At 39.3% G+C, this 18786-nt stretch overlaps 2 protein-coding genes across 2 annotated transcripts; both read left to right on the forward strand.

Moving 5' to 3' along the window:
* Positions 1–4776: 4776 nt before the first annotated feature.
* aqp7 (aquaporin 7) lies at positions 4777–6919 on the forward strand. The gene is made up of 6 exons (XM_010766220.1): positions 4777–5111; positions 5846–5972; positions 6068–6205; positions 6325–6443; positions 6569–6786; positions 6904–6919. The coding sequence occupies exons 1-6, from the start codon at positions 4974–4976 to the stop codon at positions 6917–6919; spliced, it is 756 nt and encodes a 251-aa protein (XP_010764522.1). The 5' UTR covers positions 4777–4973.
* Positions 6920–12746: 5827 nt separating this feature from the next.
* On the forward strand, positions 12747–15594 carry tpgs2 (tubulin polyglutamylase complex subunit 2). Its single transcript, XM_010766217.1, has 7 exons — positions 12747–12909; positions 13029–13108; positions 13192–13279; positions 13451–13591; positions 13756–13869; positions 14005–14168; positions 15105–15594. Exons 1-7 carry the CDS (start codon positions 12834–12836, stop codon positions 15324–15326), a joined length of 885 nt encoding a protein of 294 aa, XP_010764519.1. The 5' UTR covers positions 12747–12833; the 3' UTR covers positions 15327–15594.
* Positions 15595–18786: the final 3192 nt, after the last annotated feature.

The raw sequence follows: 18786 nt of genomic DNA on the forward strand, positions 1-18786 counted from the left end.
TAATAATCACTATTATGGGGATCCATAAAAAACGTATTCAGCACATTTTTGAATGCATACAGTTACATTAATTCCAAGTCAAGTGCATTTTCTTTTCTCTGTAGGATAACTACACAACAAAAGTGCACTCGAATCAAAGCCAAGGTGCTTTTAAAACTTCATTAAACATCTAGGCCAGTAGCCTACAACAAAATAGTGTAAAATAAAGACTAACAGCCAGGCCTTCAACAACAACAAATGCCACCTATAAAGTTTTGGTAACCTAACGTGTGTTGTTGTGATGGACGTAATCAAAACGCGGCGACAAGCACGGCTGCGCGGACCATGCTCGCGCTGGGCTCACAGCCAACATGTCTTGCCGCTTGTGAGCATATTTAAAAATATCAGAGAGAGAGGCCGCGCGGATTGCGATTGTAAACGTGTTCAGCTGCATTTTTCTCGAGGGGGTGTTAACTGCAAAGACGTTTCACCACCTTCGCGGATTACTCCACCACTTGAAATCAAAACACCCGGACAAAATATGCGGAGATGATCAACGTAACCCTGTTCTCTGACACATTCGGTGATATTTTTTCGGGTGCTAAAACCCTTTTGGCTTTTCGGCCTTTTTAACCATTTCGGCCGATAATTTTCGGTGGGGGCCGAATATTCGGTGCCCATCCTAGCCGAAAAGTAATGTGCACAACAGTAAAACAATTATGCACAGTTAAATGATGTGGATTAAGAACCACCTTTAATTCGTAAAATTAAATTAAATGTATTGGCTAGTGCATGCATTTTTCAACTCGCGCGAACATATGATACATTAAATGATCGTGAGGATGATGATTGAAAAATCGTTTGTTTGAGCCGGGCTGCAGTTTCCTGATCTAAAAACATAGCCAATGGTTTTGTACTTACGCCAACGTGAATTAAACAACCATTATTTTGTTAAATTAAAAAACATTTGGTGATGTTAGTAAATGATTAAATGTCTCTTATTTGGCACAGAATATGATCCTATCCGTGATCATATCTTAAACAAATATCCGCCACTATCTGATTACCTCTCGATCTATCAGCTGTTTATTTCACATGAGTTCCAGTGTGGCAGCTTTCAATCTCACAGCTCCTCCCCCTGGTGTGTTTCATGATCCATGCAGCAGCCTGGTTTCATTATAATTTAAATGTAATTATCAAGGTGGCGTATCCAAGGCCTGCGCGGGGTTTTTCCTTTCCAGCAGGGACCCGCAACGGGTAGGCGTCCGAAACGAAGCGCTACATCTGTACGTAGGTACATTAACTCAAACACGTCATGTTACAATTATTTTGCTGCTTGCTACAAAGGAAAACTTACGCGGCTCTCATGTCAGGGGTACTTGAGTGAGTGACATGCAGGCTCTGCATGCACAGCAAACCACCAATCACAATCATTCTTGATCAGATCACAGCAGGCCTCTCCCCGCTAGTTTGCAGACCATCAAAACACCGGTAAAAAATTATCGAGGCACAGGAGGACAATACCGGCGAGAATGAAGATTTACTTCCAAAAAGAAAAGCAACATCTGCCACCTGGAACTATTTTGGATACAAAAAGGTTCTTCTCTTCTTCATTCACAGATGAACCCCCTTATTTGAGGGTAAGCAACATGCATTATCATGACTTAAGGTATGATGAGTCTACCAGTTAAGATCCAGACATCTGTGACTAAAATCCTTCATCCGGTTAAATATAGTTAAAAAAAACGCAATACATATTGCAGGGGAAAAAAATATCGCAATGTCATTCAATATCGTGCAGCCCTAACACACACACACACACACACTCGCGAGCTTCCCCCAGACCAGTAATCCAAACGAAAATATCTTCCCTCCGTAGTATTTTGATCATTTGCTCCGCTAATAATCAATCAGATCGATGGATTCCAGAGAAGAGGAGAAGAGGAAACTTTAAAGGCCTTTTCCTCAAAATGATGACTCTGTGACAGTCATTATATAATGTGACATATTTTGTTTCATATTTGGTGTACAACAACAATCCTGATATCATTAGAAAGCTAGAAATGTCCTCTTTCCAACAGTGTATTCAACTCAAAATGTGTCAATGCGACTGATTTCGATAGAACAGGTCACATATACACTGCAAAAAACAACAAAAGAGGAGTAAAAGTAGCTCACGACTTGTTTTATATTTTGAAAGTAGCTCTCATCCTGAAAAAGGTTGGAGACCCCTGCATCAGAGAGTAAAAACTATAAGTATCTGAAATAAATATGTGTAATGAAACAAATACCAATAACTGTATTGCTTTGTTTTCTTATGCGCAATCACTTCATACTGTCTTTGTCTTTTTCGTCCTGCATTTATTGGGTCCCGCTCAGAAAATAACTGGCCCCAGCCTGGCCCCCCCAGTCAAATTGATCTAGAATCGCCACTGCTTTGAGTCAAATAAGGTTGTTAGTACCCTGTCATTTCCTTTAGCTGACTGCTTTATCTGATGACTAATGGAGTCATTAGGCATTTTAATTTGTGATAATTGTATTGCTACGTTATTAACACAGTCAAAAAAACTATTACATATGTATTAATAATAATAGAAAATAAATCAGTATTCTAAAACAATATAGTTATTTTCATAGAATACTGCTTTATTTGGCCTGTACGTACAGTGAGATGTAACTGGTGATGTCATGCTGGCCTGTAGAAAAACAGTTGCATCACATTTAGATTTCTGAGATTTTTTCCACTTGTGTTTAGGTAATTGACAACCATTGCAAGCAAAATAAAACACATGTTTTTCGAAATGTTTTGTTTGGTCACAAGTTTATCTAAATATTTTTTTTTATGGTTGGCATAATGGGAATATATCTGAGAGATGCAACTTTGGAAAAAAAATTGAATAAAAGATAATTTAAACTAGACTAGAATTTACAGAAAGGAAAAGCATTGCTGCACCGACCTCTGTGGGATTAAGGGTTGAAGTCTGATGAACGTCTTACCACGCCCATGGTCAAAGTGTCTGGCGTCGTTTGTTTTACCCGTTTACATATCGTTTTGCAGGATAGTCAGATACTGATGACTACTCATTGGTATCAGACAGAAGATTTACAGAAGTGATTACGGCATGGCAAGGTTGCCCTACTAATGCTCATTTTTGGCAGAGGTCAAGGGGTGTTATTCAGACAAAAAAACAGACAAACACAGTTTCATTGATACAATTTATAATGTAATCTGGCACATCTGCAACACATTTCTAGCAAAATAAATGGTCCAAGTTGCACAGATTAGAGTCATAAATCACCACATGGGACTCCTAGTACTAGACTTCTGGTACTGGGTTGGATTAAAAGCAGAATGCTGTGTGCTCTGCCTGTGTGACCATTAAAGAGGGTTTCATCCCCCCAATTCTATTCTATTCTTTCCAGGGGACACTTGACACTTAAAGTGAATGAACAGTAGTCAGCATTTTTTTGTTTGTTACCCGGAGACTTCTTATGTTTTAGTTGCACCATTACATAGTCTCAATGTATCATCTAATAATCACAAGCACTTTCCAAAATCAGCAGTGTGGAAAATCCAATGCTAACACGGGAAAACTACCCGTGGAGTTGGAGGAAGATTTTGGTACATTTCCACTTGCAGATAAGAGACTGTAGTCAATGAAGTCCTCGTATTAATCAATAGGCTTGCTTTACGTTGAATTGATTGTTTACCTCCAATTCTCTGTCTTTCGATGTAGAAATATACAAAATCACCGTAACATGGTAAAATGACATACCGGAAAAATTACAGGATACAAACACGTTTTAAATAATATGCACACAGTGGCGTAAAGTAAGTACATGTGTAATTACGCACAATTTTGAGAGACTTGTACTTTACTTGAGTATTTCAATATTTTGCTACTTTGTTCTTCTACCACACTGCAATTCAGAGGTAAATAGTGTACTTTTAATCCACTTGATTTATTTAATATATTCATTTACTTTGCAGATTTGAATGTGAAATACAAACAACACTTCAATAAGACTTTAGTTAGACCTTGAGTAAAATTCATAAGTTACCCTGCAGCAAACAAAGAAAAATACAACTAGCTGCACCTTTACCAGCTTTGATAAAAACATTAATGCATCAATAATTATAATCAAAATACATTATATATTTCTGAAATAGACCAATCTGAATAATGAATACTTTTACTTTTGGTACTTTAAGAACATATTGATGCTTATACTTTGGTACTTTTAATTGAGTAACATTTTAAAGGCAGGACTTTTACTTGTAACTAGTATTTCTACACTGTGGTACTTCTACTTGTACTTAATAACAGGATCTGATTAGTTCTTCAATGCGCATCATTTATGCATATTAACATAATACAATCAACAGACTGATTAACATTTCCAGGAGAACATCCTGTAACATGTAAGCATATCTTTGCTATTGTAAAACCTACACATATTGCAGATAAACACTATCTGATAAAACATTACAATTAAAATAGCCATATGTGGGAAGACCCTTATATATTTAACTTTAGATTTTAATATTTTTTAAAGCTTCTATTTCTTACATTTATACAAGGTAGGAAAGTTTTCTTCTTATTCAACACAGGAATTTTTCCATGACACCTGGCCTATTGATTGGAGTGAGTCTGGAAAAATGCAAAGCTATTGGGGAGATGGGTCATACAGTGTGTGTTTAAACCTATCCAAGAGGAGGGGGTTGGGTTAAGGCTATAAAAAGGGTACAGATCCTAATGGGTATGTGTGACAGATAGAGGGAGACAGACACAAGAAAGAAAGACAGAGTAAAAAGGAAGAGGCTAGAGAGGGAGGAGTGCAACAGAAAGAGTGAGTTTTGTTTTTGGAGTACGGTGTGACACTGGAGGAGGAACCACATATATTCTTCAAGGGAGCCTGAACTTTATTCTTGCCAAATAAGAAAACTCTTATAAACCAAAAACAAGAAAAGAAGGAAAGAAGAAGAAGAAATAATGAAGGATTTGGAGCAGGCATTAGAACTGGGGGTCTCTCAGCAGAAAAGATTCAACGCAACTCAACCCAAAGTTTGGCTAAGGAATGAATGTGTTCGTGTTGGACTTGCTGAAACCCTCTGCACATATGTCATGATGGTAAGAAAAGCTTGTTGTAATAATGTGTGATTTTAACCTTTAACGCTTTTATTTCCATCATTCTGCTGCCACTTATATGAGCTCTTCTTTCTGTTTTGTATGTTTATCTGTAACAGCCATGTGCCATTAATAATTAATGTCATGCTCTTGTCCCTGATAACACGCACCCCCCTCTCACACATACACAAAGGCACATTCCAGTCACATGGGGGGGTCCTGGGTTGGGGATTGGTGGGTTAATGTGGGTGAACCTGGAAATGTTACCACAGGAATGGTCAGGCAGTGGGTGGGTGCAAAAGTCACATTACGTTTAGTAGCAAATCAAGCCTATACTTAGAACACAGCCAGGCTTTACTTGGAAAAACTGAAGTCCCTCTCACCCCTAAGTACATATGACTTTCGGAGAAGGAATCACATGTTTCCTGTTTCCCCTGAATGTTTTTCAGAGTCAGCTTTAATTTCACATGCACCACAGTAGCTTTCGGTTTAAAAAGTAAATGAAATAATTCAGTTTAGTTACAAAACACTCATTGTTTTCTTACACTCCGGACGCCTGGCCGAAATGCTGACTTATTGGCACTTATTGACACTTATTGATTAAGTATCCATCGTGTTTTGTTACATTTCAAATCCAGTTTGCTGCTATGCTTTCTGGAAGCTTCCCCCTCACCCTGCTGCTCTTTCTGTGTCTTCTGTGTCTTTGCCTGTGCTTGACCCCTTCTCTCTGTGTGCAGGTGTTTGGTCTGGGGTCTGTGGCCCAGGTAGTGACGGGGCAGGGAGCGTTCGGAGAGTACCTCAGTATCAACCTGGGCTTTGGACTGGGTGTTGCTATGGGGGTTCATGTTGGAGGGAAAGTCTCAGGTATGAGGAGTGACCTTTGACAGTTATATATATATTAAGAACTATTAAAAAATGTCACAACTCATCATCTGACACATGTTTTTGTACTCCATCAGGGGCTCACATGAATGCAGCAGTGTCATTCACAATGTGTATGTTCGGCCGGCTCGGATGGAAGATGCTGCCTCTGTATATTTTTGCACAACTATTGGGGTCATTTCTGGCAGCAGGGACCATATATGGTGTATATTATGGTTAGTACACACTGCATGTTTGTTTATTCACTTCTCCTTGTCCATATATCATAGCTATTCAATTGTTTTAGTACAACATCTAAGGGTATCTGTCTTATTTATATTGTTTCCATATGCAGATGCCATACATGAATATTGTGGAGGAAACCTGACTGTAACCGGGGAACTGGCCACAGCTGGTATCTTTGCCACCTACCCCGCACCATACCTCTCCTTGATGGGGGGATTCATTGATCAGGTAGCCATGAAATTGAATTAGAGGATTACAGCTTTATTACAATCATTCTGCGCTCAAAATGTGTTCTTGTTGTATTGTTCTATACACAGCAATGTATGCTAAGCTTCTTTTTTTGTTTATGCCAGGTGTTGGGCACAGCCTTGCTTCTGCTTTGCTTGATGGCGTTGTCCGACCAGAGGAACAAACCGGCAGCAGCGGGCACGGAGCCCATCGCAGTTGGTCTGCTGGTGCTGCTCATCGGCATCTCTATGGGAAGAAACAGCGGATATGCTATCAACCCCACCAGAGACATCGCCCCCAGGCTCTTCACTGCCGTAGCAGGCTGGGGGATGGACGTGTTCAGGTACATACATGATATTTTGGCTTCTGGGGACATTTCTTTATGTCACTTTGGGTTCATTTGAGGGCAAAACATCTCTGTTAATAGTTATTCTGTTCTGAGTTGATTGTTCATACATAGAGGGTACTACTGCTAGTGGTTTCAAACAATGCAAGTGGAAAACATATTAGTTAACAATTTAGTTGGTTGTCTGTACGCATCATTTTGGGAGTATTTGTAACTCTTTAACAACTTGTATTTTGAGATTTACAATTCAACTGTTTCCCCTTGTTCATGGATGATTAACATATTGTTTATATAAAATATATAACTCATGATGATAGATAGTACATACACACTGAACAAAAATATAAATGCAACACTTTTGTTTTTGCTCCCATTTTTCATGAGATGAACTCAAAGATCTAAAACATTTTCTATATACACAAAATAACCATTTCTCTCAAATATTGTTCACAAATCTGAACAAATCTGTGATAGTGAGCACTTCTCCTTTGCCGAGATAATCCATCCCACCTCACAGGTGTGGCATATCAAAATGCTGATTAGACAGCATGATTAGTGCACAGGTGTGCCTTAGGCTGGCCACAATAAAAGGCCACTCTGAAACGTGCAGTTTTGTTTTAAAAACAAAACTGCACGTTTCAGAGTGGCCTTTTATTGTGGCCAGCCTAAGGCACACCTGTGCACTAATCATGCTGTCTAATCAGCATTTTGATATGCCANGTAAAAATCCATAGATTAGCCGCACCGTTATATAAACCGCAGCGTCGAAAAATGGGGAAAAAGGCGCGGCTTATAGTCCGAAAATTACGGTAATGTGAAGAACCAACTTTGAAGGCACAGACTAGGTTTGCAAAGCTAAACATATATAAAAGTGTGCAGAGAAAACTTGAGCCAATCTGAAAACTTAAGCCAATCTGACTCTTTTCAATGCATTATTCATTTCAAATGTTGTCCACCATTGCTTAAATGTAAAACAAAATGAAGTTGAAAGAATAACATTTGTTTACAAGGCTTAGGTTAAGCCTTAAATGAGAGGGTGTTCTTGTTTACAGACTCCCCTGCAATTAAGCTAAGCAGAATGAAGGGCTCACAAAAAGGTTCTTCATTCAACCAGTCAGAATCACTGTATTTACTATATTTCTTGTTGATAGTAGTCAAAAGGTAAAGCTCTAGGGAAGCAACAGACCAGAATTGAGTTTGGAATTCAGCCTTGGCATCTCCGTGCATGTCAAACCTCTCTCTCCAACTGTTCTTTCTCTAGACTGTCAAAATAAGGGGAGAAAACATTAATTAGTTTTTAACACATCTAATAAATAGAGTGCACCTTGCATATCACATAATATAACCCACCTCACTCTTTTCTAAAGAAGAAAGCAAGATAAACAACACTAAGGGCAGATCATGACAGTGCCTACAGAGCTGTCATTAAAGAATATTAGGATCTTAAATCTGCCAAGAGAAAACTAAGTGCTAAAAAACCTCTGATGCACGTTGGATACAACCAGATTTCCACATAGTTAATGTCAGGTTTAAATTGTATCTCTGGCAGTCCTCTATCACAACATGTAGCATTTTCAATGACATATTCAAACAGGGCAGTTATCCCCCTCTCTCCATGGCCTCAGGATTCCCTCCAATTGTTTGAACTCAATAAATGGCATTAGCGCTAGCACCTGCTGTGCTTTATTCGGGATACAGCGAGTAGAGCGGTGCGCCGTGTTTGTAATGCCACCTCGACTTTAGACCATGCCAACATGCCTTGAAGTCCTATCCTCCTATCTGAAACGCAAATTCAGTGCTGTGTGCCAGTCACTTTCAAATGTCAGCTGAACACCCTTAATATCAAGGGTACCTCATCCGAGGTGGCTTGGGGCTAAGGTATAGCCCTGCATCCTTTATACCCCCCCGACAACCCTGAATCGTGGATAGATAAGATAAGCTGAGGCGTAATGGAATTAGACTTGACAAGACTCTCATTCAGTGTGTTTGCCTTTGGTGTCTCCTTAACCTTTCGGAGAAGTGCCGGAACCTTCTGCCTGAGAAGAGCCTTCCTGACTCCTGCATGCACTTTGAAAGACTACGTTATCCCCCCCCTGAGGTGCATGGATCTGAACGCTTTTTTTCCCCTCAAATACCTTTTTAATGAAGTTTAGAAGTTTGGTGTAAATGCCAAGTCTCCGAGCCAAAGTGCCTTTAATTGAGTTGTGCTTTTTCTAATTTTCCCCGCCGCCGTTGCCAATCGTGCAATTTACCAGCGGGGTCAATTACTCCCTGAAATTGTGTAGCGGTTTTAACCTAAATCGTCTGCTGGCCATGCTCTGGCTTTGACCTGGGCGGAATTGTTTTGAGACAGTAAATGGGATGTGGTGTGCAATAAACAGCACACTATGGCGGTAACTCTAGCACTTACCCCATGCTAGACAATCAAGAATCAGCAGGCGACCCACCTGATCTCATTTTGTAAGGAGGAAGGGATTCTGAGTGATATTCCTCTGTTAATGTTCAACATTCAGGGAGTGTAACAAAGACACATGGTGGCGAAAGCACACACTGTAGTCTTCTCAGTAAATATCAACATTCATCTTTGAATGATAAGATGATTTAGATGGTTGGCGCCATGGCTCCAAGCTTGAAATTGATTCTGTACACAACAGCGCATAAGCTACACTTGCAAAATACATGTGCAGCAGGCATCAAATCATTCAAAAGAATCTGCTCTTTCTCTGTCTTTTGTATCAAATTGAAGGGGGTCTTGGCCAGAAACTGTACTTAGCCGTACCTAAGACAACACTGCCCCCTGCAGACTAACTGATGGAAAGCACATCAAGCAATGTCATCAAGCACTTCATTCAGGACCTTTATGCAACTGTGAACCAAGAACAACTGTTAACAAGTTTTCAAGACTACAGCGTAGGATTTTACTGGTTCGTTGTATATTTTAGGTTAAAACAGGCAGTGGAAGAATGGAAATGAGATACCATACTTTCTAAAAAATGTATTGGTTAATGTTACAAAATGTATGAAACTATTGTGCCCTGGAAACGTTAAGGGACCTCTGGTTTGCTCATTATAGAGCAACACATTTCGCAGAAGCTGCAGTGGAAGTGACACAACACTAAACTACACACACTTCAACAAACCATGAAGCACCATTAAAGGTAGCCATATTATTTTATGATTACTCAAAGTTACTACCAAAACACGGAGAATCTCAACCACTGTGGGTCAAGCACATTCAGGTGGGTATTTGCGACGGTAGTCCTACGGGTTGATTACAAAAACTATTATGACAAACACAACAAATCACCTCACCCACCACTGCACCAAAGGGTGGGCGAGAGAATCTATCTTACTGTTGTTTACTTTCTTCAGTGTTTTTGAAAGGATACTCTCCCTCTCCTCTACTATGATCACGTTCTGTTGCTCCAGCTTCTGGATTTTGCCCTCAAAGTTTTCCTGTTCGTGTTTCAGGCGCTGCACTGACTCTTCCTTCTCCTCGCTCACTCTGGAGAACAGGAAACAACTGAGTTAGAGCACAGGTGCTCTACAACATTAGGTCCAAATGTGACAAAGGATGAAAAAGGATTTCAAAATTAAACAATTCAAACAGGTATCACTTCTTACAAAAGTTTTGAATAGTATCATTTTAAAACCACAAGATATTTATTAAAAATAATGTCAATACATTTTGATGATGATTTTGTGATGAAGTGATTTATTGGCCTAAAATTTGTACTAAACAAATTTGAGGAAAACAATTGGGTAATATCCTTCAAAATATCGAGTTATCATTTTTGAGATATGTTGAGATTGAATATTATATCACCCAAATCATATTGCAACAGCAAAACCAGTAAAAAAAAAAAAAATCATCATAATTTAGTCCAAGGCTATAAAGTTTAAATATTTTCCTTTAGGAATCATCTTCCGCTTTGATAATACCATACTCAGAATAACATTTGCCACTTGCTATTTAAATCTGATCCCAGTTGGTCACCTTAAGACCTTATCTGAAAACCTTGGTTAAATGGCAATTGATGTGCTACAAGATTCAAATGATGTTCTTCATATTTAATAACTCAGCAAGACTAAACTGTCTGCAAAAAACATTAGGGATTATATTGTGAACATAATTACTGCATAGCGCCATCACCTGGAATAATCAATTTCTTCAGTTCTGTGGTTCCAAATGGAAAGAAATCCATTCATTTTTTTTGAACGAAATTATGTACTAGGGATAAACTACAAAACCAAGGTTTAAGGTTTTTGTATTTGTTGCAGTTTAGTTTAGCATTTTTTGAAAATATTGTTTTTATTTAGTTTCAGTTTACAACAAAATGGCCCCCTGCTTATTTTTGTTTTAGTTTAACTTCACAACAATACCCCAAATCATACATTCATATGAACATTTTAACGACCCACATTTACAGTTTTCATATCCTGCGTAATACCTGGCTAGTTCTTCAATGAGATTTGCAATCCGGCGCTTATCTTCAGGACAGAGATCCTTCAAACAGACCTGGCTTTTACTTCTGCTGGTCTCAGAAGATACCTGTGCAAATTAAGATAAAACATAAAATATATTTACAGAAACTAATAATGTAATCCTGTCAGCAGCATTGATCGATAGTTGGATTATCCATAAGCCCTCTTCCATATACAACTATCTTACATACATGGAGGGAACAGAAACATAACCTAATTTACCTGTGTTGAGGTGAGAAAAATACCAGAGGATGGAAACAGGGCGTGCTCTGTAGCTGCAGTCGCACTGTGATGGTCTGGCACTTTTTCCTTGGTATAAACACCAGAGGGCTCATTTTGTAAGTGGCCTTGATTCCTGCCCCCTTTCTTTAGTGTGTTGCCATTCCTGCAGTCAGAGCTACGCCGGGCTCGCATCTTGGTACCTCTCATACTGGATGTACTGGTGCTGCCTGATCCAAAACTGAAAGGGGTCTGAGTCTTCCTTTCTCCTTCCAATCCTGGGATTGTGGGGGGATACAAATGAAGAGCCATTTGTTTAATAGATACTTAGTATTTCATACTGTGTTCAGAAAGTATCCATACAATGTCATTAAGACTCACCAGGAACAAACACCAGAGGCTGTTCATCATCTGAAACAGTGCACAAGGCAAAGAGAATACTTCATTTACAGTGGTGTAAAGTAGCTAAGTAGATTTACTCATGTACTGTACTGAAGTACCATTTTGAGAGGGACCTGTACTTTACTTGAGTATTTCAAATGTTTGCTACTTCTACTCCACTAAAATTCAGAGGTATATCGTGTACTTTATGCCATGAATACATTGTTCTACATTATTCTAGAATGGGCCAATCTGCCTAATAATTACTTATTATTATTAAGTATTTCGATGCTAATTCTGTAGTATTTTGTGGTAGTTCTACTTTTACTCAAGTACAAGATGTGAGTACTTTCCCCACGTCTGCCAACATGACGCTGAACATTTCATACTATTATCAAACCGTGTCATATAAAAAAGACAATGTTAACATGACCTAAGATAAATAGTTAAACATGTAACGTACCACATGTAGTTAGCTCATTTAGTAAACGTAACGCTAGCTGTCTCACTTCCTCAGGAATAACAACTTCTAGCATTGACACAAAAGTAACATCTACGAAACTTTTATAGACACCTTTTACAAATTACAATCATATATTTTGAATGGTCAATGTACAAGCAAGCTAGCATAGTTTAGTAAAAGTTAGCGTACCGCCATCCATCCAAAATATCCCCGAATTTGCTGTTTTTGTTGCCGCCGCCGCCATGTTGAAACAACCGCCACCACTCCCAGGGAGCCAAGCGTTGCTAAGGAATCCTATCCCCGCCTTTCACCTTCAACTCAACAGTCCATTGGCTAACCTGTAACAAAGGCCGGTTTCTATTGGCTTAAACATGTGTCAGTATTGCGTCAAAGCTGCATCTGTCGCTTCCTGTGTTGTCAGCTGAGAGGTGAACGATACAGGGCAGATAGCTGCAAAGGATGCTTGCTCTGTTTGGTGCACATTTGTGAATACCAAATGGAAGAGACTAAAGAAAGCTTAACCTTTAAAGGTGTTGCTGAGAGACTGACGCTTGGCATTACTCGAATACTCGGTGTGTGTCATTGTGATTTTCGCTATGAAACTAGCTAGTAACGTTAATGTTCATGTTAGCTAGCAAACAGATGGGGCAGTTAACTAATACATGTTATGAATGTGTCCCTATCTTGACAGAGAACATGCCAGGTGTGGTCGATGTGCGTGTTGTTGAGAGGGAGCCTGCAGAGAAGAGGAGCCTCCTGTCATGGGAACAGGTGAAAGATGGAGCAATTTATGACAAATACATTTGCTCTGTCATACATTGTTATCTTATTACCATGCTCTATTTTTTCCTCAGAAAAACACTTGTATTTTGCCAGAGGACCTGCGAGATTTCTATCTGACAACTGATGGATTCACGCTTACCTGGAGTGTTAAACTAGACAGTAGGTGTCATCATTAGTTTGTCTGTCTCAAAGAAGTCTTAATATATTTGAATGAAAGGCAACATGATAAAGGTCAATGAAAAATAGATTTTTTTTTTCACCAATGCCTTTTGTGAAGAAATGACAGCTATGTGATACAATCCTAACTGTGTGTATGTGTTTGCCTTCCAGATGAGTGTGTTCCCCTGGGATGCATGATGATAAACAGTGTGTCCAGCCTGTGCCCACTCCTCCAACCAGTATCACTATTCTCTCTGCCCAATGCCCCCTCGCTGGCAGACCTGGACTGGGAGGAGGACGGCGCAGAAAGTGGTAAACCTGTCAGAGCCTCATGTGGGCTCAACTCAACAATTACAGCCTGTCAACTTTGATTAAGTCTGTTTGTGTGCTCAGTTGTGCAGAAAGCAATCTAATGAATGAAATGTTGATTGCAAAGTTAATATTTATTCCAGACTCATTAATGTTTTGTGTGCCAGGGAGGGGTTGTGCTCCTGCTGCACCCCACTTTGATTCCCGGAGCCGCATCTTTGAGCTGCACTCCTGCGGTGTGAATGGGAAAGTGTGTCTAGTCTACAAAAACTGCACTACAGGTGATCTCACAAACTTTCAACTTTTTAGGATTTCTCCGAACAACAATATGTTAATATTTTAAAAACAATGATCAATCTATAATATGTTACAATAAATGCAGCATAATGTATGTGTTGTTCTTTGACTTTTCTCAGGTGTGGTAGCCCAGCAAAGTGAATTTTGGTTCCTTGATCGCTCGCTGTGTTGGCATTTACTGACGGCAACCTTCACCTCCTACTACCGACTGATGATCACCCACCTGGGTCTGCCTGAGTGGCAGTATGCCTTCACCCCGTACGGCCCCAGCCCCCAGGCCAAGGTGTCTAATCCCTCTTTCTATGATAAAGTGTTGTGGTTTAAATTACGTTTGCAAAACTCACCTGAGTTATACATTTTGTATTATTAATAGGGATAACTTTGAAAGTGGTATTCTTTTTTCATCTCATAAACTCTACCTCAACCAATTTCAATGCCATCTTTTTCCCTCTCTTGAAATACTAAGCTGTTAATAATACATTTGTACGGATGCACTATGCTTTACATAGCTATCTACAAAACATCAGGCTCATCCTGTGAAAGACAGATTTGACTTCCCTAAAAGAAGAAATGCAGCCACAACATGACTCAATTTTGCAACTTTATTAATTTAAACTTTTAATAATAACTATATACAACTCAACACTTAATGTAGACTATACCTTAATGATAGTTGTTTATATTTAGGTCAACCGTAAAGGATGACTTTGGAGTATCTTATTCTTCTTTGTCCCTGAAATATGATCCTTTGATTTTATTTTCTATGCCAGTATTGATCAGATAGCATGACTGATTATAGCATGAGCTCATCCCTAATTTAAAAAAAACAAAAACACACACTTGAAGTCATTGCATGTGTAATAAAATACATTTTATTTATTCGGTTTCATTCACAGTAAACTACAAAGTTGTCTCATTTAACACATTAAGACATAATACTGAAAGTGTCTAAACACTTACACAAGGCCTAACAGTTTTTAACTCTATTCATCAGAAATATAAACATTTATTTATGTTCACTGAAGGCCAAATGTTTCAGCGAATGCAAATTACAGAGCAGGAACATTTTCATAAGAAAGTGATGGGGCTTTTGCCATCTCCTTGTAGTATGCCTACTGTTGTGCTCAGTTCTAAAACCACATTGCACAGGTTCTTTTATGATTTAGTCTACATAACTACGAACAGCATGTAAACAATATATCTCCTGTTCCCTCTGCAGCAGTGGGCATCACTGTACCAGCCTCTGACTTTTAGCAGTGAGCTCAACTTTGCGGATCCTGCAGGAGATTCCCACCTCAACAAGCTGGATCCTACAAAGGCCTTCAAAGGAAAAGCCAAGGTACCTGTCTTAAAGAAGAAGCAGTCGACACCATGCAGCCTAGGGAGCACAGCAAAGAGCCAAAGCAGCGCAGTGAGACACCACAGTGGGGGAAAGCGGTGAGAATTTTTCCATCAGAGGAAAACCTTTCAACCAGCTTTTCCGTCTAACATGGGTTAGTGGAGCAGCTCGCAAGTCCTTCAAGGTTCGGGTTTGGTTAGCTTCATTATGCTCAATGAGAGCATGTTGTCCAAAAGCAAGTCGGGAATGGTGCACGTCTGAATGGATACATAAGAAGAGTTTTTCTTGAGCACAGTTGTTGCGTTTCTCACCAATACATTCATTCAGGAAAGCCACATTTGATACAGGTGTCACTAGTAACACCTAGTGGTAAACATAAGTAAAAACAGCCATTGTAAAAAATCTAATCAAGTGCTGCCGACAAATAATCCTGACATGTTTTGAGTGCTGTCACTAATAGAGACTCTTTAATACTTAAGTAATCAGCATAAGTAAATATCTGTATTTATCATTGTATATATTTACATTTAAAATGTCTCTTACAACAATCACATACATCATATAAACACATTTAAAATAAGTGTAAAATTGGTAAATAAAAAACAGGACGAATACAAATAATACTTTTTCAGTTGGGCAGTAAGTGCTTGTATGACTAAAGTCATAGCTCTTGTTACAAACTCTAAATAGTTTAGTCCTATGAGTTTGTTTATCTAATAATGACATCTGCTCTGACAGTGATGCGGTTTGATTCCAGCATTTAAGGAAAATAATGTGCTAACTTTAGTGCTCTTGCTGCCGTGGCAGATTTATTAGACATCCAGGATTAATTCGTTTTTTGTTCAAGTACTTTGGAACTTCTACAAAGTTAATCATAACACATTACCTAATCTAATCTTACATGTTTGAGCTTCACGCTGCTGTGCACTGGATTTTTTGGAAAGATTAATGTGTGTTTTATCTTTGCTTGTGCTGCTGCCATTTCAAGCTGTGAGGAGCAAACTCCTACTGTTCCTATTTTATTTTCCTAAAGATACATGTTTGGATAGAAGGCTTTTTACTTTGCTTCACATGTAGTGCCCAAGCTCATGTTAATCGTCTCCTGTTGATTGTTATAATGAAAGATATTAAAGGTGTCTTCCAATGTATTACAAGCTGCTATTACCTCAATAAAAAAACATGAAGTATAAGTGTGTTTTTTCATCTTCTATGCATTAAATTGCAATTAGATTTCAACGTTCGTCTAAGTAGCTGAACTAGTGCGGATTGGAGAAATAAGTGCTAGATGTCAGCCTCACGGTGTTCTATATATGTTGCTGTCTGACAAGTTCAGAAACTGCATTCAAGTAACTAAGGTTGGTGGTGAAATGAATCACATAAAATAGACTAACCTTTTTAAAATAGCTTGAGATGTTTTGAGCCATTCTTTCTTGTTGTAAAAGTCCTAATGTCCTCCATCTTTGATATTTGTTTTTGGTCTATTACTTTAACCCTTAGCCATTATGGAATGCTACACACACATATCACACAGTTGAGGGTGTCAGACACATACATTGGCACAGATTATCTTCTGTTTCTTCAGGGGGGCAGCCTCCTCATCAAACTCCTCCATCAGCCCATCAACCGGCTCAGAGACGTGGGGGTGGTGCATTTCCACCAACACCTTGTACAGTCCTGCACCTAGTACTCCTCCAATCGGGGGCGCAACCAGTGGCACCCACCACCAACCATTTCCAGCCCTGCACAGATAAAAACAGATAACAGTCAACTATTAGAAAATTACAGGATGAATACAAAACTTTTTTTTGCATAAATATTTGGTCACAATATTAGGATATTCTGCCTATAATCAGTAATGAGTTTCAACTCCCATTTTTTTACCTTACTACATCAAATACTTGAAATAATATTTGGGGAAAAGTGGGAAAAAAGCTGAAAAATATCCAAAACTACTGTAACTCTGAACTATTTAATAACACTCATTTAGGCTCCATAATGTATTGGTCTGTTGATAACTAATGTAATGTCTTTATTTCCATTCACTGAGCCTCCCCTAAAACTATGACAAGTTTTATAGCATAGATTGAGCGACTTGTTCAAGTACACTGAACAAAAATATAAATGCAACACTTTTGTTTTTGCTCCCATTTTTCATGAGATGAACTCAAAGATCTAAAACATTTTCTATATACACAAAATAACCATTTCTCTCAAATATTGTTCACAAATCGGAAAAAATCTGTGATCGTGAGCACTTCTCCTTTGCCGAGATAATCCATCCCACCTCACAGGTGTGGCATATCAAGATGCTGATTAGACAGCATGATTATTGCACAGGTGTGCCTTAGGCTGGCCACAATAAAAGGCCACTCTGAAACGTGCAGTTTTGCTTTATTGGGGGGGTCTGGGGGGGTCCGAAAACCCTAGGGTTAAACCCTAACCCTAACATGTCACCCATTGAGCATGTTTGGGATGCTCTGGATCGGCGTATACGACAGCGTGTTCCAGTTCCTGCCAATATCCAGCAACTTCGCAAAGCCTCAGGGTCTGGGGGGGTCCGAAAACCAGTCAGTATCTGGTGTGACCACCATTTGCCTCACGCAGTGCAACACATCTCCTTCGCATAGAGTTGATCAGGTTGTTGATTCTGGCCTGTGGAATGTTGGTACACTCCTCTTCAATGGCTGTGCGAAGTTGCTGGATATTGGCAGGAACTGGAACACGCTGTCGTATACGCCGATCCAGAGCATCCCAAACATGCTCAATGGGTGACATGTTAGGGTTAGGGTTTAACCCAGGGTTTTCCCTAGGGTTTTCGGACCCCCCCAGACCCCCCCAATAAAGCAAAACTGCACGTTTCAGAGTGGCCTTTTATTGTGGCCAGCCTAAGGCACACCTGTGCAATAATCATGCTGTCTAATCAGCACCTTGATATGCCACACCTGGGATGGATTATCTCGGCAAAGGAGAAGTGCTCACTATCACAGATCTTTTCAGATTTGTGAACAATATTTGAGAGAAATGGTTATTTTGTGTATATAGAAAATGTTTTAGATCTTTGAGTTCATCTCATGAAAAATGGGAGCAAAAACAAAAGTGTTGCATTTATATTTTTGTTCAGTGTAGTAAAAAAGCTAATGTGTGGTGTGTTAACATGGAAGCCCAAATAAATAAAAAGAAGGATGTTTAACACCTAAAGTAGGCAGTATAGCCCGGGATGTAAGACAATAGGAGGACTTCTTAACCCTTGTGTTGTGTTCAAAAGCTGTTACCGTTCATGGTGCTCGCGGGGTCAATTTTGACCCATGATTTATTTAAGTCCAAAACACACACAAAAAACGAATATCATCCAATATTGTTTTAACTACATCATAACTAACTTATTATGCATTCATAACCGTACAATCCTGTTGTCATTTAATGTTTATGGCCCAAAACACATTACACAGCACACGTGCATGTGTGTGTTCAGGTTCAAGTGTTAGTGTACATGTTCTTTGAGAAAGGTTGAGTTCCCGGTGGGGGGAGGGGTGCAGAGGGAGGGGAGACCAGGTGCATGTTG

The sequence above is a fragment of the Notothenia coriiceps genome, unplaced genomic scaffold (assembly GCF_000735185.1).
Source record: "Notothenia coriiceps isolate Sejong01 unplaced genomic scaffold, NC01 NC01_scaffold00003192, whole genome shotgun sequence".
Taxonomy (NCBI): Eukaryota; Metazoa; Chordata; class Actinopteri; order Perciformes; family Nototheniidae; genus Notothenia; species Notothenia coriiceps.